Source organism: Hyla sarda, chromosome 4, assembly GCF_029499605.1.
Source record: "Hyla sarda isolate aHylSar1 chromosome 4, aHylSar1.hap1, whole genome shotgun sequence".
Taxonomy (NCBI): Eukaryota; Metazoa; Chordata; class Amphibia; order Anura; family Hylidae; genus Hyla; species Hyla sarda.
The window spans coordinates 95,981,289-96,002,879 of record NC_079192.1 but is presented as its reverse complement, the minus strand read 5'-3'; the positions used below and the strand labels follow the sequence as shown (position 1 = coordinate 96,002,879).

Here is a 21,591-nt window from a genome sequence, read left to right as displayed (position 1 = left end):
CTCACTGGGTATCTCACTCACTAGTTATCTCACTCACTGGTTATCTCACTCACTGGTTATCTTGCTCACTGGTTATCCCACTCACTATCTCACTCACTGGTTATCCCACTCACTATCTCACTCACTATCTCACTCACTGGTTATCTCACTCACTGGTTATCTCACTCATTGGTTATCTCACTCACTGGTTATCCCACTCACTATCTCACTCACTGGTTATCCCACTCACTATCTCACTCACTGGTTATCCCACTCACTATCTCACTCACTGGTTATCCCACTCACTATCTCACTCACTGGTTATCTCACTCACTGGTTATCTCAATCACTATCTCACTCACTGGTTATCCCACTCACTATCTCACTCACTGGTTATCTCACTCACTATCTCACTCACTGGTTATCTCTCAAATCCAGCTGATTCCCCATAGGCTCTAATGCAGAGAATGAGTCGCACTCCCCCGGACGGGAAGCTAAAAGCTCTGCAAAGCACTTCACAGGGTTATGACTCCCAATCACAGCGGGTCTCAGGACTGACACCTTGTGCGCTCTAAACTTGTCAAAAGTTTTTACAAATGTCAGTGATGTTTTAGCAATAACTTTTCTTTATTTTAGAATACCAAGTTATTGGTGGCCTCACATAGCTTTTTAAGATTCCTGAGTGATAAAGTGCTGGGTTATACTTATTCACAAGTTGCATCTTTTACTACAAATTGAAACCAAATGCCATGATTTTGGAAAAATTGTGGTAAAGCTATGACCTGTGAATAAACCCCTATGGAGAGCTGCATTGACCTGATGCTGGTATCCCAACTGCTTTGTTGCTAGTCACCCTTTATTTTAAATTTAAATAGCGATATACTGTAGATCATTGATGATATATCGTCATGGTCTACACTACGATGATGCCAAGCTGTCTTGTTTGAGGTTGTCTTGGAGATTTACTCATTGTAATCAAATTGATGTTTTCATTGCAATGTACTTACTAAACCAGTAATGAGAAGCGTGACCATTTCCCTGATCGGATGGGGAGGTAATTGTGTGTGTAGGGATGGGGGGGGAATATTATTCAAGGGAGAGAGAAAGAGGAAAAACCCAGCCCGGAACTAATTGCCAGAGAGTTGGAGCTGATTGGAGTCAGCGTTCCTTCCACCTAGAATCTGGGGACGTTGTGATATGCTCCATCTGGGATGACAAGGAGAGGAGGATTCTGCTGGTAAACAAATTAATCTTTGGAAAGGTCACCATTTGTTTTAAGTTTTTATCCAGTGCTTGTCATGTGGAATGGGAGATTGGCTGTCATTTCGCTATGCAGGGGCGTACGGTGAGCCTCCGACATTGCTTCTCCACCACACACAAATCCCTGGAAACAGCTCAGTGCCTGCTTGCAATGCCATGGACGGCTGCGTTACATCTGTCTCTGGACAGGAAACGAGGGCCATCACTGAATTCCAATAAGATGGGCCCGCGCTTTTCTGCCTGGCCTTATGCCCACGTGCAAAGCATCAGGCAGACTGAGCCAGCTCATATCTTCCTCTCTCAAACCCCCGTCCTACCATCCTTCTCTCACTGCTTTCTGCACCGCTGATGTCACCCGCGTTGCAAAACAGATGTAGCGTTTGCAAAAGTTCTGCATGCATTCCCCTTAGCACACCTGCTAGATACATTTCCGATAAGGTCCAAGAAAATTCTTAGGTGCCACAGACATAAATGAGGCTTTTTGGAATATTTCTGATAGAGAGATCAACACTTTAATAAAGTCTAGCATTGTTTAGCATCTGGACAGTTTCCAGAGAATGTGTCTACCTCTTCCTGACAGACTGGATGGCCCCTTGCAGCAGTATAACAGAATGAAGCGGAAATAATGTATTCACAACATTCGTGCGTTCACTGGGTTAAATCTTCCTCCTTATAGGTGCCTATTGAACGGATTGCCAGAGGCCCCACTGTCAGTCATCTGTCGGTATTACCAGCCTCTCATCGTATGGACGCCTCTCTACCTCCACCACCAGTGCATGAAAAAGACATGCAGAAAGGTGAGAGGTGTGAATGCAGACACCACGACCGCTACACTGGGGGATAATTACCAGTATTACCACCTGTTTTCCCTATGGCCGGTGACAACATAATATATGTGGGGAATTAGTATCATCAGCTGAGATTAGGAGACCACCTGAACACTTCCATAGATATACTTTATTATTCTTTGTCTGTATTATTTCTCATCCTTTTTGTTGTCAAATATTTGTTTGCGTGGAATATTTACAGTCGAGTGCCTTAGACTAAGATATCATTCTTTTATTGTATTTTAAGTATGATTCCTTTTTCGAGACTTGTCACAATGGCCCTAACATATCACTGATTCATATTTTGTTTGGTTTTTCATTTCCATATGGAATTTCTATAGATTTTATTTTATATATTTTTCAGTACAATTTTCAGATGTGGTGAACTTTTGATACATTAAAGATGGGCCAAAGTACACCCAAATGACCAACGAAGAGTTCTTTTTTTATTTCTTTGACCTCTCTTTTCAAAAGTGAAAGAAATTGGTTCCAGGACGACCATTGTATGTTGAAACCATTGTATGTTGAGACCAGAACTCTATGGAAACCTGGTAATTGGTTCTAAAGCCACCAAAATGTCATCCAAAAATAGGAAAAAGTGAGAATTAAAGAAAAATAAGTAGATAACTAATATAGATAAAGAAAATCCTTACATATAAAAGTAAGAAAGATCTGCTGGGAGCTGTAAATCACTGTCTATGTCAGTGTTTCCCAAGCATGGAGCCTCCAGCTGTTGCAAAACTACAACTCCCAGCACGCCCGGACAGCCAAAGGCTGTCCGGGCATGCTGGAAGTTGTAGTTTTGCAACAGCTGGGGGCACAATGCTTGGGAAACACTGGTCTATGTAGAGGACAGGAGCTTCTTCAGGATCCTGTACAGTACACACAGTGTCCTAAAAAAGTATCATGGAGTCGCCCTTACCTGGTGTCTAAAGGAGCAGGTAACCCTGTCACAGGTAAAGTGTACAGAACATGTAATACCTCCCTGTACTGTAGGGGGCGCTACCAGACATCAGTCAGTGCATACGCTTCAGCAATACAGGGGTTTTACCAGTAAAATGCCCATTCTGATTGGTCAGTTCTTCCAGCCATTGACATGTCTATCACAGATCTGGACTGTCTGTACATTGTATGTTGAGTCTGGTTTCAACTTACAATGGTCCAGAAAAGACCATTGTATGTTGAAACGATTGTATGTTGAGGCCATTGTAAGTTGAGGGATCACTGTAAATGTCTCAGACTGTCAAAAAGTAGAAAGCTACGCACACATTTTGGATAAATAGCTGAAAGCAACAAAACTTGTTTTGTGTATTAAAAAAAAAAAAAATCTAAACATAAAATTATTTATCCTATACAGTAAACACCACAAAAACATACCAAATGCCAGAATTACTGTTTAATTACTGTTAGTCACTTCTGCTCCCCAGAAAATGGGGAATGTGATCAAAAAGACATATATGGAACACAACATAGTACTAATAAATAATACAGTATACAAAATGGAAGACTGCACTCAAGGTAGGGGTAGAAAAATCCAAGTGCTTTTACCTATCAGATAAAGATACATGCAACATTTCAACTACAATGAAGTCTTTTTCAAGCATGAATAGTACATATGCTTATCTAAATGGACCAAATATACAGAGCTCAGGTGAATAGGCAATTTAAGTAATCCTAACTACAAAAACCCACCAGAATTTACTTATATTAGATTCATAAAAAAACATTTGCCAAGTTAGCACACCAATATTTGCCAAAACACATTGTAAGCATAGACAAAAAAAACAAGTGTTATGCAACTCAGGTACTTAAATGGGCATTCTCCTTAAAACTAATTTTTGCTTATACACTCTTTATGGTAAATAAAAAAAATCTTTCTGTACTTTGTTTAAAAAAAAAAAAGTTTTCTATGTTTTATTTGTGATTTAAAAAAAGCTGCCACTAGGTGTCTCCCTACTTGTCCAGGGCACATTTCCCTCATCTCTTGCATAGACTTTGGACTCCTGCTGGCTTGGCATCAGTCCAAAATCAGGAAATGCAGTCTTAAGTCTTAAAAATAATAAAAATAAAGGCCGGGGGTGGTTTATCATGATGGAGGCAATGAACAGGGAGGATTATACCATTTAACAAGATCATGAGAGGTACTGTTTAAATGTTAGGTTAAGCTAAACCGTCACAAAGGTTGCCAGATATTCCAGTCTAAGGGTTCATGTGTTAGGGTCCAGTTGAGTGCAATCTCTATGATGGTTTCAGCATTAAGGAGTAGTCCAGTTTAGCAAAACTTGTCTGGTAGCAAGGGGGTCTGACCGCTGGGACCTCCAGCGATCTTCTGCCCGCTGTGTAGCTCTCCCCATGATTGAAGCGTGTCAACCACGGCACAAAGTGGTGGCCTACATGCCCCCTCAATGCATCTCAATGGGAGAGTCAGAGATACAGTGTCAGTGTGATGCATGGGGTGAGGGGGGCGTACTGTACAGGAGACTGGTGGGGGGGGGTTCCAGGGGTTGGAAACAGCAGTTTCCAATAATGCTCTTCATGATCTCTACAGGATCTTCTCCTGTGTGTGTATGGGAGGGGGGGGGGGGAGACATCATAGTTGTTAGGCTTCACCCACTAGCTCAGGGACAACTGAAAGTTGGAGAAGGAGTCTGCACGGGGGAAAATGAGTGAAAAATGACAATTACAAGTTGTAAAATTTTCGGAAACAAGCATGTCTTATCCTGAAAAGTTATTTGAAATGACAAGTATGCCTTAAAGGAGTAGTCCAGTGGTGATTCAGTGGTTTACAACTTATCCCCTATTTTAAGGATAGGGGATAAGTTGCAGATCGCGGGGGGTCCGACCCCTGGGGCCCCCCGCGATCTCCTGTACGGAGCCCCGACAGCCCGCGGGAAGGGGGCGTGTCGACCTCCGCACGAAGCGGCGGCCGGCACGCCCCCTCAATACAACTCTATGGCAGAGCCGAAGCGCTGCCTTCGGCAATCTCCGGCTCTGCCATTGAGATGTATTGAGGGGGCGTGTCGGCCGCCGCCTCGTGCGGGGGTCGACACCCGCTATCTCGGCGGAGAGCCGGGGCCCCGTACAGAGAGATGGCAGGGGGCCCCAGCGGTCGGACCCCCCGCGATCTCAAACTCATCCCCTATCCTTAGGATAGGGGATAAGTTTTTCACCACTGGACTACCCCTTTAAGGGTATGTTCACTCTACAGAATTTCCTCTCAGAATTTCCTTACTGAGAATAATCTTCATCAGGACCTTTTATTGACATCCATGGGGCACATGCAAATTCTGCTTGGATCTGCCTGAAAATACTTGTGTGCCATGTTTTTTGCATAGAGAAGTAGAGGGAATTCTGTGGAGTGAACCCAGCCTAAATGTCCTGTGTATAGTATAGTCAGTATTTGACATATTTCCTGAGACACTTACTTAATAATCTTTATCCTTCTTTAGGAGTCCTGAGTCTGATACAGAGAGGCCTTATTCCTCCAGCTGCTCGTCTTACCTTGGTTCCTCCTGCTATAAAACAACAACCTGTGCCCCTCCATGGTGCCCATGCTAGAAGAACAGCTCCACTTACACATGGCAAAGGTAAACTGTGGGGGGAATAAAGTATTTTTAAAATGAACTCAGTGTTAGAGACCCGTCCCAGGGCACCTGCTCTATCCCAGCTTATAAATAGCACTGTCCCTGACAGTCCTACAAGTAAAGCAATAATACATGTATATACTTCCCTCAAAATAATCATAAGTATATAATTTGAATAGCAATAACCAATATACTGGAAGGCAAGGCTGAGGACAGCAGATGGAAAATAAACCAGGCAGGTCCCCCCCCCCTAGACACAAATCCATGAACAATGTCTGCGGTGTATTCACTGGTTGTTCGGCGACATTTTTTTTGCTGTTCTGACTATACGAATGTGGACCTGTCCCCATACTATGCTGCCTTGAAATACAGTAGCATAGTCTGATGAAAGATCAGCTTTATGCATGCAGTGGCTACCTACCAGCCAAACTTCTTCTGATGTAAATGGCTTAAAGGGGTATTCCGGCTTTATACATCTTATCCCCTATCCAAAGGATAGGGGATAAGATGTATGATCACAGGGGTCCCGCTGCTGGGAACCCCCGTGATCTAGGTGCAGCCCTCGGAATTCTGTGCCAGGTGCTGCCTCCAAGACGGGGCCGTGACGTCACACCATGCCCCCTTTATTCATTTCTATGGAAGGGGGCGGGACGGCCATCACGCCCCCTCCCATAGATATGAATGGAGGGGGCGTGTGTGACATCACTAGAGGGTGTGGCTGTGACGTCACGTCCCCGTCTGGGAGGCAGCGGCACAGAATGCTGGGGGCTGCACCAAGATTGCATGGGGCCCCAGTGGCAGGATCCCTGAGATCATACATTTTATCCCCTTTCCTTTGGGTAGGGGATAAGATGTATAAAGCTGGAATACCCCTTTAAATGCTGCACATGCCAAGCAGAGTGAGACCGCTACTGCCAGAAGTGCATTGACAGCGATTATATTGATTATATTATATTGACAGTGATTAATTCAGCATATGCCCTCCATGGGACCAAAATAGATGTCACATTACGAAGTTCTACAACTCAATTTGACCATTGATGTCCAAAAGTAACAGCATCCAGTCAGGTGTCTATGCAAAGAAGTATGAGAATGTAGTCCTCCATATCAGGGTTGAAATGTTACAGCAGTTTATTGTATGAAGGACTAAACTTTTCTAGCGATTATGTTCTCTGCCAATATTATCAGACTGTGTAGTGGGAATACTATTTTCAAAGATTACATTAAATGGGTTTTGGGAAAATGGGTCAATATGTCTCTGGAGTTTGTAGACAATACTACATTCTTTCCAGAACATAATACAAGCAAATTAGCTCACTCCTCATAGTAAAATTATTGAAGCTAATCATAGATATACAGATGTTTCATGTTTCTACCGAACACCCGAAATTTTATTTCTTGTTTTTACAGCTAAAATTCCCAAGCAGATTTTCATTACCATCTGAATGATTTTGAACAACAATATTGCATTACTTCATTGGAAATTATCTTTATATTACCAATTACACACTCAAATACAGTAACAAAAGCCTTCTCTAGAGAAATATTATCAACATGAACAATTCTCTTTTTGACCAATGCAACAGATTATTATTGTTTTGTCACCATAGATGCTAAGATTACTGCTTAGAATGACCGTAATGTCCTAGTTATTGCTTTATCTATGTCTTCATTAAGTAAAACCCAAAAAACCGGACACCAAAAAGCGGTGGCATACTGGGTTTGGGGAAACTCGTAAGTTAAATTCTCCTGGCTATTGGTTTACCTCCAAATAATCACTCACATTAGAAAAGAATTTGCCCATATTGTGATGAACATACAGGGGGGGGGATTTATCATTGGATATACACTGGTTTTGTAGTGTATATTGAGCACATTTTTTGGCACAGTTCAACATTTGCACCTTTTAAAAGGACCTTTTGGTATAGACCAGTGTTTTCCAACCAGGGCGCCTCCGGCTGTTGCAAAACTACAACTCCCAGCATGCCCGGACAGCTTTCAGCTGTCCGGGCATGCTGGGAGTTGTAGTTTTGCAACAGCTGGAGGCACACTGGTTGTGAAACACTGGTATAGACGTTGGTCATGAATTTAAAGTGGTCATGAATTTATAATTTGCACCTTTTTGCATTTAGGTGCAGGGAAAAAAAACATAAAGGTCAATGGAATTAGGTACAAAATTTACACCATTATTGGCTGGCTTAAAAAAAAAGTGCTTTCCGCTACATACTTAGACGTGCGCATAATTTATCATACTGTGTGCACCTTTTAGGTAAGTTGGGCGCTAGTACACCATAAAAAATGAACTGCAAACCATATAGAAAACCACTTCAGCCACACCAAAATTGATAAATTCCCCCACATTTGTAAAGTTGCTGACTGCTGCTATGTGTGCAACAAATCACATGTACTGTCCTATCCACAAGCAAAGTGGAGCTCCTCCGCTCACCATTTTACTGAGCCTCAAAAGTTCCATATATACAATTATACTGCCATACAGTGCTTTAAAGCTCAACTGTCATGAGTTTTGACCCCCATAAACCAGCCCCAGCTTGACAGAGTTGTTAGAAATAATAGTTAAATCATACCTTTTGCTGCTTTCTAGCAACTTTAATTTTGCTAAAAAAATGCTTTTAACGATAGTCAGCAACAGTCGGATAGGCGTGGCTATGCCCGCAGCTGTCACGCCTATCCCCTGTATGTCAGAGCTGGGGACGCTGTGTGATTGGTCCACAGGTCCCAGCACTGAGAGCCCTTATTACTGTACTGTAGAGGAATAAACGGCGCCCGTTCATCTACGCACTCCGGTGATGCGGGCAGCCAGCACTTACAGCAAGCACTAGCTCTCTTTCTGCTAGTACTTGCTCCCTATAGCCCAATGCGCGGTGTAATGCTGTAGCGGAATGATCTGGCCGCCCGCATTGCATCACAGCAGTAGATGAGACCGGTCGGCCAGATCATTCTGCTACAGCATTACACCGCGCATTGGGCTATAGGGAGCAAGTACTAGCAGAAAGAGAGCTAGTGCTTGCTGTAAGTGCTGGCTGCCCGCATCACCGGAGTGCATAGATGAACGGGCGCTGTTTATTCTTCTACAGTACAGTAATAAGGGCTCTCAGTGCTGGGACCTATGGACCAATCACACAGCGTCCCTAGCACTGACATACAGGGGATAGGCGTGGTGGCTGCGGGCATAGCCACGCCTAACCGACTGTTGCTGACTATCGTTAAAAGCATTTTTTAGCATAATTAAAGCTGCTAGAAAGCAGCAAAAGGTATGATTTAACTATTATTTCTAACAACTTTGTCAAGCCGGGGCTGGTTTATGGTGGTTAAAACTCATGACAGTTGCACTTTAGCAATACCTCAGTACTGTACCCTAATAATATTACTACCATATACTTCCCTTATAAAAACAGCCAAATAATATTGCAATTTAGTGCCCAAATAATACCACCATATAGATCAGGGCATAGCATGAACCAGAACTGTGCAGCTGTGGTTTTGATGGGTTTCTGGAACTTTGCAATTGTGGGATTCCAACTCCTGGCAACCTCACTGATTGGCAGATTGAAAAGGTCATGGCGCTTTGGTGGACATTGTATTCTCTTCATTGTTTACCAAGAAGAGCTCTATACATTGCATCTCGGTCCCATCCACTGATTGGGATGAAAACCTCTTTAAAAGGAGCGCTGGGGTTTTTGGGAGTCAGACCCACACCAATCTAATAGTGACTGTCCACTCTAAAGGTAGGCCATCTATACTAAAGTCCCAGAATACACCATTAACAGCTGTATAGTTCTTTTTTTTTTTTTTTTTTTGGGCCCATCACTCATTGTTTTTTAACTCCAATCTCAGATCCTAGGGTTTAGTCCTAGATAGCCCATATGTAAAGGGGGCCCTGGCCAGTTGCCTTATAGGCGTACTCCGCTGCCCCAACGCTCGGAACATTTTGTTCCAAACGCTTGGAGCAGGCGGGTGTGGTGACGTTACTGCCATGCCCCTCATGACATCACGCCATGCCCCCCTCAATGCAAGTCCACGCCCCCTCTCATAGACTTGCATTGAGGGGGTGTGACGTGATGTCACAAGGTGCGTGACAGTGACTTCAGGACCCCCACTGCCCACTCCAAGAGTTCTAAACAAATGTCAGGTAGTTTTGATCGGGGATAAGATCTCTAGGGACGGAGTACCCCTTTAAAACAGCCCTGACTACCTTGATGGGTATTTATGACTCTACTATACAATTTAATGGGCTCCACAGGATACGGGATAAGTGTCTAATGGCAGGGGGGTCTGACCGCTGGGAATCCCCCCGATTTCCTGTACAGGACCCCGGCTAATACGTGTCTTCGGTCCAGGGTGTTTTTGTATGCTATCTCATGCTTCTCATTTTTGACAATCTAGCAGCCAGAAATCCGATGAAGACATCAGACCCATTTTCTGAAGGTGATCACATCTATGACAACACAAGCAGTCAGCTATCAGAAAGTGGTTTAGGGACACCTTCAACACCTCACAATGTGTCAGCCAAAACTACAAGGACATCTACAAATGGAAACTATAAGGAGCATCAGGGTCGGATATCTCCACAGTCACAGGTATTTTATCTATGGTTATAGCACTTCACTGTCCACAAACCATATAGTACATTACTGTGTGCATGATGAAGGACAGACAGTATGTCATTAATGTATGCCAGTGTTTTCCAACCAGGGTGCCTCCAGGGTGCCTCCAGCTGTTGCAAAACTACAACTCCCAAAACTACAACTACAACAGTCAAAGGGCATGCTGGGAGTTGTAGTTTTGCAACAGCTGGAGGCACCCTGGTTGGGAAACACTTATGTACGCAATGAAGGATCTGATTAAAAGGAAATCTTTATTTAGGTAAGAGAACAGCACGAAGTAGTAAGAAACATGTAGCTTAACTGTAAATATGCACTAGTAGTGGAGAACTGTCAGGTTATTCACTGCAATGCAATACCAGGTTTGTCAGTGTCTGCAGCAGTGTGTCTTCAGCTGTTGCAAAACTCCCAGAATGCCCGGACAGCCAAAGGAATTTTAAAAAGCTTTGAAGTCTACATGATTTACCAGATTTTCTCATGGATTTCCCCCTGATTTCCCTGTATGCAATGGAAAGGGTAAACTCCTCAGTAAAAATCTTAAAGCGCACCCATCAGATCCAACAAAAAACATTTTTTTAATATATCACTCAGTACCTAATCCTGACCATGTACATCACATTTTTATGTGTCTAGCACCTTTATTTATTTTTCTATTACACTTTTAATTTAGCTCACTAGTCTGAATTCCTCTAAAAGGGAGGGGTGTGGCCTCACTGTGCAGGTCTCCGCCCCCTCCCTCAGTATGCTGTCTGCTCACATCTCCCCTAGCATTAGCAAAACTACAACTCCCAGCTTGTCCTCACTGACAGTAGCGGGACACAAGCTGACAGTGGGAGGATTTTTCCTCCAGCTGTCAGCCCTGCGCTCACAGCTGTCAATCAAGGAAGTGTGTCCATGACATAGGTGATGATGCATGGACACAGCAGGACTAGTATGTGTCCAAGCAGGCAGGGGGGCAGTTGTATGACTGGCTTTTTCAGTATGAAATACTGAAAAATATCTAATGAAAAAGCAATTGCAAAACCTATTGGTTTTGCATGCTTTACAACATATCAAAAGTTTTTGTATTTGACAGTGCCGGTTTAAGTTTTGACATTAAAATCCACACCCCAGGTCATAGATTCTTTTTCTACAGCATGTGGACAAGATTTGTTACAATTTCATCCACTAAGTGTAATATGCTGCAGATTTTCCGCTGTCACGATGCCGTCTGGCAGGAGGTGGATCCTCTGTGCCAGAGAGGGATTGGCGTGGACCGTGCTAGTGGACCGGTTCTAAGTCACTACTGGTTTTCACCAGAGCCCGCCGCAAAGCGGGATGGTCTTGCTGCGGCGGTAGTGACCAGGTCGTATCCACTAGCAACGGCTCAACCTCTCTGGCTGCTGAAGATAGGCGCGGTACAAGGGAGTAGACAGAAGCAAGGTCGGACGTAGCAGAAGGTCGGGGCAGGCAGCAAGGATCGTAGTCAGGGGCAACGGCAGGAGGTCTGGAACACAGGCTAGGAACTCACAAGGAAACGCTTTCACTGGCACAATGGCAACAAGATCCGGCGAGGGAGTGAAGGGGAAGTGAGGTATAAATAGGGAGTGCACAGGTGAACACACTAATTGGAACCACTGCGCCAATCAGCGGCGCAGTGGCCCTTTAAATCGCAGAGACCCGGCGCGCGCGCGCCCTAGGGAGCGGGGCCGCGCGCGCCGGGACAGGACAGACGGAGAGCGAGTCAGGTACGGGAGCCGGGATGCGCATCGCGAGCGGGCGCCACCCACATCGCGAATCGCATCCCGGCTGGAGACGGTATCGCAGCGCACCGGGTCAGTGGAGCTGCCCGGAGCGCTGCGGTAGCGAGAGTGAAGCGAGCGCTCCGGGGAGGAGCGGGGACCCGGAGCGCTCGGCGTAACAGTACCCCCCCCCTTGGGTCTCCCCCTCTTCTTAGAGCCTGAGAACCTGAGGAGCAGACTTTTGTCTAGGATATTGTCCTCAGGTTCCCAGGATCTCTCTTCAGGACCACAACCCTCCCAATCGACCAGGAAAAAGGTTTTCCCTCTGACCTTCTTGGAGGCCAGTATCTCTTTAACGGAGAAGATGTCCGAGGAGCCGGAAACAGGAGTGGGAGAAACAAACTTAGGAGAGAAACGGTTGATGATAAGTGGTTTAAGAAGCGAAACGTGAAAGGCATTAGGAATTCGAAGAGAAGGAGGAAGAAGAAGTTTGTAAGAGACAGGATTAATCTGGCACAAGATTTTGAAAGGACCAAGATAGCGTGGTCCCAATTTGTAGCTAGGGACACGGAAGCGGACATATTTAGCGGAGAGCCATACCTTGTCTCCAGGAGAAAAAATGGGGGGAGCTCTTCTTTTTCTATCAGCAAACTTCTTCATGCGTGATGAGGCCTGTAAAAGAGAATTTTGGGTCTCTTTCCATATGGTGGAAAGATCACGAGATATTTCATCCACAGCGGGCAAACCAGAGGGCAAGGGAGTAGGGAGGGGGGAAAGAGGGTGACGGCCGTACACCACAAAAAATGGGGATTTGGAGGAGGATTCAGAGACTCTGAAGTTATACGAAAATTCGGCCCATGGTAGAAGATCTGCCCAGTCATCCTGGCGGGAGGAAACAAAATGGCGTAAATAATCACCCAGGACCTGGTTAATTCTTTCTACTTGCCCATTGGATTGAGGATGATATGCAGAGGAAAAGTTTAATTTAATCTTGAGTTGTTTACAGAGAGCCCTCCAGAAGTTTGACACGAATTGGACGCCTCTATCCGAGACGATCTGCGTGGGCAACCCGTGAAGACGAAAAATGTGTACAAAAAATTGTTTTGCCAACTGAGGCGCTGAAGGAAGACCAGGAAGAGGGATGAAATGTGCCATCTTGGAGAATCGATCAACGACCACCCAAACAACAGTGTTGCCACGGGATGGGGGTAAGTCTGTAATAAAGTCCATACCAATCAGAGACCAAGGCTGTTCGGGGACAGGCAGAGGATGAAGAAGACCAGCGGGCTTCTGGCGAGGAGTCTTATCCCGGGCACAAACAGTGCAGGCTCGTACAAAATCCACAACATCCGTCTCCAGAGTCGGCCACCAATAGAAACGAGAGATGAGTTGCACGGATTTCTTGATACCCGCATGACCTGCGAGATGGGAGGAGTGACCCCATTTGAGGATTCCGAGGCGTTGGCGTGGAGAAACGAAGGTCTTCCCTGGAGGAGTTTGCCTGATGGAGGCTGGAGAAGTGGAGATCAGGCAGTCAGGGGGGATGATGTGTTGCGGAGAGAGCTCTACTTCCGAGGCATCCGAGGAACGAGAGAGAGCATCGGCCCTAATGTTCTTATCGGCAGGCCGAAAGTGAATTTCAAAATTAAATCGGGCAAAGAACAGAGACCACCTGGCCTGGCGAGGATTCTGCCGTTGGGCAGACTGGAGATAGGAGAGGTTCTTGTGATCGGTGTAAATAATAACTGGAAATCTTGATCCCTCCAACAGATGCCTCCATTCCTCAAGTGCTAATTTAATGGCTAGAAGCTCTCGGTCCCCGATGGAGTAGTTCCTCTCAGCCGGAGAGAAGGTCCTAGAAAAAAAACCACAAGTAACAGCATGCCCGGAAGAATTTTTCTGTAGAAGGACCGCTCCAGCTCCTACAGAAGAGGCATCAACCTCCAATAGGAAGGGTTTAGATGGGTCAGGTCTGGAGAGCACGGGAGCCGAAGAAAAGGCAGACTTGAGCTGTTTAAAGGCGTCTTCCGCTTGAGGAGGCCATGACTTAGGATTGGCATTCTTTTTGGTTAAAGCCACGATAGGAGCCACAATGGTGGAAAAATGTGGAATGAATTGTCTGTAATAATTGGCGAACCCCAAAAAACGTTGGATAGCACGAAGTCCGGAGGGGCGTGGCCAATCTAAGACGGCAGAGAGTTTGTCTGGATCCATTTGTAGTCCCTGGCCAGAGACCAAGTATCCTAGGAAAGGAAGAGATTGACATTCAAACAGACATTTCTCCATTTTGGCATACAGTTGATTGTCACGAAGTCTCTGAAGAACCATGCGGACATGCTGGCGGTGTTCTTCTAGGTTGGCAGAAAAAATCAGGATATCGTCCAGATATACAACAACACAGGAATATAAGAGATCACGAAATATTTCATTAACAAAGTCTTGGAAGACGGCAGGGGCGTTGCACAGGCCAAAGGGCATGACCAGATACTCAAAGTGTCCATCTCTAGTGTTAAATGCCGTTTTCCATTCATCCCCCTCTCTGATGCGAATGAGATTATAGGCACCTCTTAAGTCCAGTTTGGTAAAGATGTGGGCACCTTGGAGGCGATCAAAGAGTTCAGAGATGAGAGGTAGGGGGTAGCGTTTTTTTACAGTGATTTTATTAAGACCGCGGTAGTCAATGCAAGGACGTAGAGAGCCATTTTTTTTGGACACAAAGAAAAATCCGGCTCCGGCAGGAGTGGAAGATTTGCGGATAAAGCCCTTCTTTAAATTTTCCTGGATATACTCAGACATAGCAAGAGTCTCTGGGACAGAGAGAGGATAAATTCTGCCCCGGGGTGGAGTAGTACCCGGGAGGAGGTCAATGGGACAGTCATAAGGCCTGTGAGGAGGTAAAGTCTCAGCTTGTTTTTTGCAAAAAACATCCGCAAAGTCCATATAGGCCTTAGGGAGACCGGTTACAGGAGGCACCACAGGGTCACGGCAGGGAGTACTGGGAACCGGTTTAAGACAGTCCTTGGAACAAGAGGGGCCCCAACTCTTGATCTCCCCAGTGGACCAATCCAGGGTAGGGGAGTGGTGTTGAAGCCAGGGTAGTCCAAGGAGAATTTCGGAAGTGCAATTGGGGAGGACCAAAAACTCAATTTTTTCATGGTGAGATCCGATGCACATTAGGAGGGGCTCCGTGCGGAAACGTATGGTACAGTCCAATCTTTCATTGTTAACACAATTGATGTAGAGAGGTCTGGTGAGACTGGTCAGCGGGATGTTGAACCTGTTGGTGAGAGAGGCCAAAATAAAATTTCCTGCAGATCCGGAATCCAAGAAGGCCATAGTAGAGAAGGAGAAGGTAGAGGCAGATACCCGCACAGGCACAGTAAGACGCGGAGAAGCAGAGTTGACATCGAGGGCTGTCTCACCTTTGTGCGGGGTCAGCGTACGTCTTTCCAGGCGGGGAGGACGGATAGGACAATCCTTCAGGAAGTGTTCGGTACCGGCACAGTACAGGCAGAGATTCTCCATGCGGCGTCGTGTCCTCTCTTGAGGTGTCAGGCGAGACCGGTCAACCTGCATAGCCTCCACGGCGGGAGGCACAGGAACGGATTGCAGGGGACCAGAGGAGAGAGGAGCCGGGGAGAAAAAACGCCTTGTGCGAACAAAGTCCATATCCTGGCGGAGCTCCTGACGCCTTTCGGAAAAACGCATGTCAATGCGAGTGGCTAGATGAATGAGTTCATGTAGATTAGCAGGGATTTCTCGTGCGGCCAGAACATCTTTAATGTTGCTGGATAGGCCTTTTTTAAAGGTCGCGCAGAGGGCCTCATTATTCCAGGATAGTTCTGAAGCAAGAGTACGGAATTGTACGGCGTACTCGCCAACGGAAGAATTACCCTGGACCAGGTTCAACAGGGCAGTCTCAGCAGAAGAGGCTCGGGCAGGTTCCTCAAAGACAGTTCGAATTTCCGAGAAGAAGGAGTGTACAGAGGCAGTGACGGGGTCATTGCGGTCCCAGAGCGGTGTAGCCCACGACAGAGCTTTTCCAGACAGAAGGCTGACTACGAAAGCCACCTTAGACCTTTCAGTGGAAAACTGGTCCGACATCATCTCCAAGTGCAGGGAACATTGAGAAAGGAAGCCACGGCAAAATTTAGAGTCCCCATCAAATTTATCCGGCAAGGATAGTCGTAGGCCTGAAGCGGCCACATGCTGCGGAGGAGGTGCAGGAGCTGGCGGAGGAGATGATTGCTGAAGCTGTGGTAGTAGCTGCTGTAGCATCACGGTCAGTTGAGACAGCTGGTGGCCTTGTTGCGCTATCTGTTGTGACTGCTGGGCGACCACCGTGGTGAGGTCGGCGACAACTGGCAGAGGAACTTCAGCGGGATCCATGGCCGGATCTACTGTCACGATGCCGGCTGGCAGGAGGTGGATCCTCTGTGCCAGAGAGGGATTGGCGTGGACCGTGCTAGTGGACCGGTTCTAAGTCACTACTGGTTTTCACCAGAGCCCGCCGCAAAGCGGGATGGTCTTGCTGCGGCGGTAGTGACCAGGTCGTATCCACTAGCAACGGCTCAACCTCTCTGGCTGCTGAAGATAGGCGCGGTACAAGGGAGTAGACAGAAGCAAGGTCGGACGTAGCAGAAGGTCGGGGCAGGCAGCAAAGATCGTAGTCAGGGGCAACGGCAGGAGGTCTGGAACACAGGCTAGGAACTCACAAGGAAACGCTTTCACTGGCACAATGGCAACAAGATCCGGCGAGGGAGTGAAGGGGAAGTGAGGTATAAATAGGGAGTGCACAGGTGAACACACTAATTGGAACCACTGCGCCAATCAGCGGCGCAGTGGCCCTTTAAATCGCAGAGACCCGGCGCGCGCGCGCCCTAGGGAGCGGGGCCGCGCGCGCCGGGACAGGACAGACGGAGAGCGAGTCAGGTACGGGAGCCGGGATGCGCATCGCGAGCGGGCGCCACCCGCATCGCGAATCGCATCCCGGCTGGAGACGGTATCGCAGCGCACCGGGTCAGTGGAGCTGCCCGGAGCGCGGCGGTAGCGAGAGTGAAGCGAGCGCTCCGGGGAGGAGCGGGGACCCGGAGCGCTCGGCGTAACATCCGCCCATAAATCCAAATGGAAAATTGTAAGCATATCCTTAGGCTCTGTTGTGACATACGGTACTTGCCACTTAAAATTATTATCTTTATTTTTACTTATTTAATTAATCCTTGGCTTGTAACACTGTTATCTTTTAACAGGATGGATGGGCATTATCCCCAGTTACTCCAGACACCGGTCACTGCCTCACCATCTATAATGGATTAATTGACCCTAAAGCTGCCGACTTTATGGCCTTTGAGCAGCATTACTGCCTCAGCTGGGATAGCTATATGACCTTTTTGGAGAGCTTACAGAAGTTGCTCCAGGACTATGCCATACCTACTGCAGTGGTAAATGGAGACAAGATGAGAACAGCTACACTGGATCAAGAGCTGGGTAGGAAACCATCAGTTTCAGAGCTTTTATCTGTGTTAGAAAACAGATCTTGGGTACAGAAGCTCCTGTGTCGCCCTGGACAGCGTTATAAGGGAAGAGATGGGAAGGAGGCAGCAGCCACGAAGATCCAGGCCACATGGCGTGGCTACAAGGGGAGAGTAGCATATCTAGCTTATCAACGGCAAAGGTGGGCTGCTGGTGTTATAGCAATTGCTTGGCTCCTGCATGTGCAAAAGTCCCGTGTAAAGAAAATGTTACAGGAGTCCAGGGAGCATCACTTGCAGAACTTCCGATCCCGCGGGAAGGTGAGCAAATAATGATTTTTTTTTCTGCTTAAGTTTCATTATTGTGCATTTACTATCTTATATATCAATTAGTCAGCCTGTGTTAAGTATTCCAGCAGGGCCTGGATCTCCACTAATCACTGCTACCTGGTCATAGGCTCAACACCTGGAAACACTCAGCCAGTGAGTGTCCTTTTCTGAGTGTCGAGACGGAGACCAGGAAGTGTTGGTAATAAAGGCCAGACAACCCCTTTTTTCATGAAATGTCTCATGGCACTGGTGCCCTACTCCGCCCCTACTCTGCCCCTAGACATCTTATCCCAGTGGCGGGACCCTAGTGATCTTGGCTACGGCACACCAGAAATCTGGTGCACGGAGCGAACTTTGCTCTGTGTCGGATGACTGGCGATGCGTGGCGGAGGTTCGTGAGGTCACAGCCACGCCCCAATCATGCCATCACAGCCCACCCCTTCAATGTAAGTCTATGGGAGGGGGCGGGGCGCCCCCTCCCATAGATTTGCATTGAGGGGGCATGGCCGTGATGTCACGAGCCTCCGGCGCTGCACCTGAAGCTCTAAACAAATGCCGGGTGCAGCAGGGAAATCAGACATCCCCTTTGGATAGGGGATAAGATTTCTAGGGGCGTAGTACCCCTTAAAGCTTACCTTCATCTGCAGTAATTTGAGTGGCTGTAGTTTTTGTGTTTTTTGAATACATTTCGACAAAGTTTTCTTCTGTCCTTCACATCAGTCTTTGACTTTGAACCTTAGCTACTTCGGTTTGCAGCTGTTTTGCTAGTGACATGTAATGAAGGAAATCATAGACTTCCACACACCCATCAACTCAGAAACTCATAGACACACCAACAATCATTCCCATTCTGGAACTCTGTCAGGTCTAGCATATCACACCCCTAAAACCAGTAAATTTTTAGAACGGCACTAGCAATATCGGATATCGGATACTAGACATTAAGTACTGGTGATGGTGAATATGTCAAGAAGAGTTCAACTTGGCTGTTTAAAAATTGGGTTTATTTTGTCCAACCCCTGTACATTTGGCCATTTCAACAACAGATAATATGGCACTGCTGAAGAGAACCTGACTACAGGTTTAAGCTGCCTTATCTAAAGCCAGCCTAAAGGTGCCCATAAAGCTTCAAAAGCTGTCGGCAATACCCCATTTACCCGAACAAGGTAAATCTTGGACCCCCAATTTGTACCCCGTCTATAAGCTAGAATGTAACATGTATTACATATATGGCCACTAATCGAAATGGCCACATGTCATTTTCCCAACCAGGTAAAAGTAGCTTTATTAGGGTTTAGTGGGTTCCAAGAGGAGTCAGACTTTCTAACGTGTTAATGAACTAATCGTATCCTCCATCCATCCATTTGTTTAAACAGTACTCTATTATAGCTCAAAGTACCATACAAAGTCATATAATACAAGTAATTTGTCGACCGCAGCTAGATGATGGTTTTCAGGTAGAAACAGGAGATTAGTTTACACTAGGGATGTCCAGATACTGGTATCAGTATCAGGACCAATACTGGACATTTGCACGAGTATTTGTACTCGTGCAATTGTCCCCGTTACCTAATCTGATACCTGCCAACAGGACTCCCGCCAGCAGGTATCACATAGGTGTGGTAAGTCGCCTGCACTCTCCGCACGGATCAACTCCTAGAGGACGCAGGGCGTAAATTTACACCCTGTGCCCACTCCTGAGCTATGCAGCACATTCTGCATCTGACCACGCATCATATCCAGGACCCACATTAAACTTTAACTCAAACCTCAAAGTTGATCGCGGCATCTAAAAGTCCTGATATTAACTGCCGTTTAGCCCAGCAATGCTGATCGGGATCACTGCATTGAAATCGCGGTGTCCCAATCAGCTGAGAGGACGGCCGGAGGTCCCTTACCCTGCTCCGTGCCGTCCGATCATCGCTCCTTTACTGCAGCCATCCATGGCAGGCAGTAGTAAAGGAGCGCCGATAACACTGATCAAAGCTATGCTATGGTATAGCATTGATCAGTGTATCCAATCAACAGATTGGAAAAAAAAATAGTGAAAAAAATGTGTAATAAATAATAATTCTAAATGTGAATTAACCCCTTCCCTAATAAAAATTTGAATCACCCCCTTTTCAAAAAGTTTAAGTAAAAAAAAAATAATAATAATAATAAAAAAATAAAAAATATATATATACACAATGGGGATCAAAAGTTTGGGCACCCCAGGTAAAAATTTGCATTAATGTGCAAAAAGAAGCCAAGGAAAGATGGAAAAATCTCCAAAAGGTACAGATTAGACATTCTTATAAGATGTCAACAAAAGTTAGATTTTATTTCCATCATTTACACCTTCAAAATAACAGAAAACAAAAAAATGGCGTCTGCAAAGGTTTTGCCAACCTGCAGAATTTATAGCATGCACTGCCCCCTTTGCAAAGCTCAGACCTGCCAGTGTCATGGATTGTTCTCAATCATACTCTGGGAAGACCAGGTGATGTCAATCTCAAAGGTTTTAAATGCCCAGACTCATCTGACCTTGCCCCAACAATCAGCACCATGGGTTCTTCTAAGCAGTTGTCTAGAAATCTGAAACTGAAAATAGTTGATGCTCACAAAGCTGGAGAAGGCTATAAGAAGATAGCAAAACGTATTCAGATGTCAATATCCTCTGATCGGAATGTAATAAAGAAATGACAGCCATCAGGAACAGTGGAAGTTAAAGCAAGATCTGGAAGACCAAGAAAAATATCAGACAGAACAGCTCGCAGGTGTTACGCCGAGCGCTCCGGGTCCCTGCTCCTCCCCGGAGCGCTCGCGGCATTCACCTCCGTGCAGCACCCCGGTCAGACCCGCTGACCGGGAGCGCTGCACTAGTGTCTCCGGCGGGGATGCGCCCGCGGCTCGCATCCCAATCTCCTCACCTGCCCCGTCCTCCGTCTGCTCAGTCCGGCGCCCGCGGCCCCGCTCCCTAGGGCGCGCGCGCGCCGCCTCTCTGAGATTTAAAGGGCCAGTGCGCCATTGATTGGCGCCTGGCCCAATCAGTTCCTGCACCTGTGCCCTCCTTATATAAACCCACTTCCCCTTCCTGTCATCGCCGGATCTTGTTGCCTAGTGCCCAGTGAAAGCGTTTTCTGTGTTCCCAAGCCTGTGTTCCAGACCTCCTGCTGTTGCCCCTGACTACGACCCTTGCTGCCTGCCCTGACCTTCTGCTACATCCGACCTTGCTCTTGCCTTGTCCTTCTGTACTGCGCCTGTCTCAGCTGTCAGCTGGGGTTGAGTCGCTATCGGGTGGAACGACCTGGGGATTACCTGCCGCTGCAAGTCCATCCCGCTTTGCGGCGGGCTCTGGTGAAAACCAGTAACCCCTTAGACTCCATTCCCCTGGTACAGCCCACGTCATCACCCCACTGACACAGAGGATCCACCACCAGTGTCCTCGCTGCATACCAGTCCGGATCCTGACAGCAGGATTGTGAGGAAAACAATTCAAAACCCACATTTGACTGCACAATCCCTCCAGAAAGATCTGGCAGACACTGGAGTTGTGGTCCACTATCTTCTACATCCTCACCACAAAAATCAGCGTTTGAACTTTGCAAATGAACAAGCCTGATGCATTTTGGAAAAAGTTCTGTAGACTGATGAGGTTAAAATTGAACTTTTTGTCCGGAATGAGCAAAGGTACGTTTGGAGAAGAAGGGGAACAGAATTTTATGAAAAGAACCTCTGTCCAACTGTTAAGCATGGGGGTGGATCAATCATGCTTTGGGGTTGTATTGCAGCCAGTGGCACAGGGAACATCTCAC

The 21,591-nt window shown here is 46.5% G+C and overlaps 1 protein-coding gene across 6 annotated transcripts in view; it reads left to right on the top strand.

Annotated features, from left to right (window-relative positions):
* Positions 1-21,591, top strand: part of IQCH (IQ motif containing H) — a 125,147-nt gene that overhangs the window by 31,524 nt on the left and 72,032 nt on the right. For 4 of the 6 annotated variants that reach the window (XR_008892391.1, XM_056571642.1, XM_056571645.1 and 1 more), the window contains exons 6-9: positions 1,916-2,036; positions 5,516-5,653; positions 10,055-10,248; positions 17,243-17,785. Coding sequence is in view for 5 of the 6 variants with exons in the window: in XM_056571642.1 (XP_056427617.1) it covers positions 1,916-2,036; positions 5,516-5,653; positions 10,055-10,248; positions 17,243-17,785 (996 nt within the window). In the remaining variant the exon portion in view is untranslated. The remainder of the gene's footprint in view (positions 1-1,915; positions 2,037-5,515; positions 5,654-10,054; positions 10,249-17,242; positions 17,786-21,591) is intronic. The other 2 variants (XM_056571643.1, XM_056571647.1) reach the window with 2 other exon arrangements.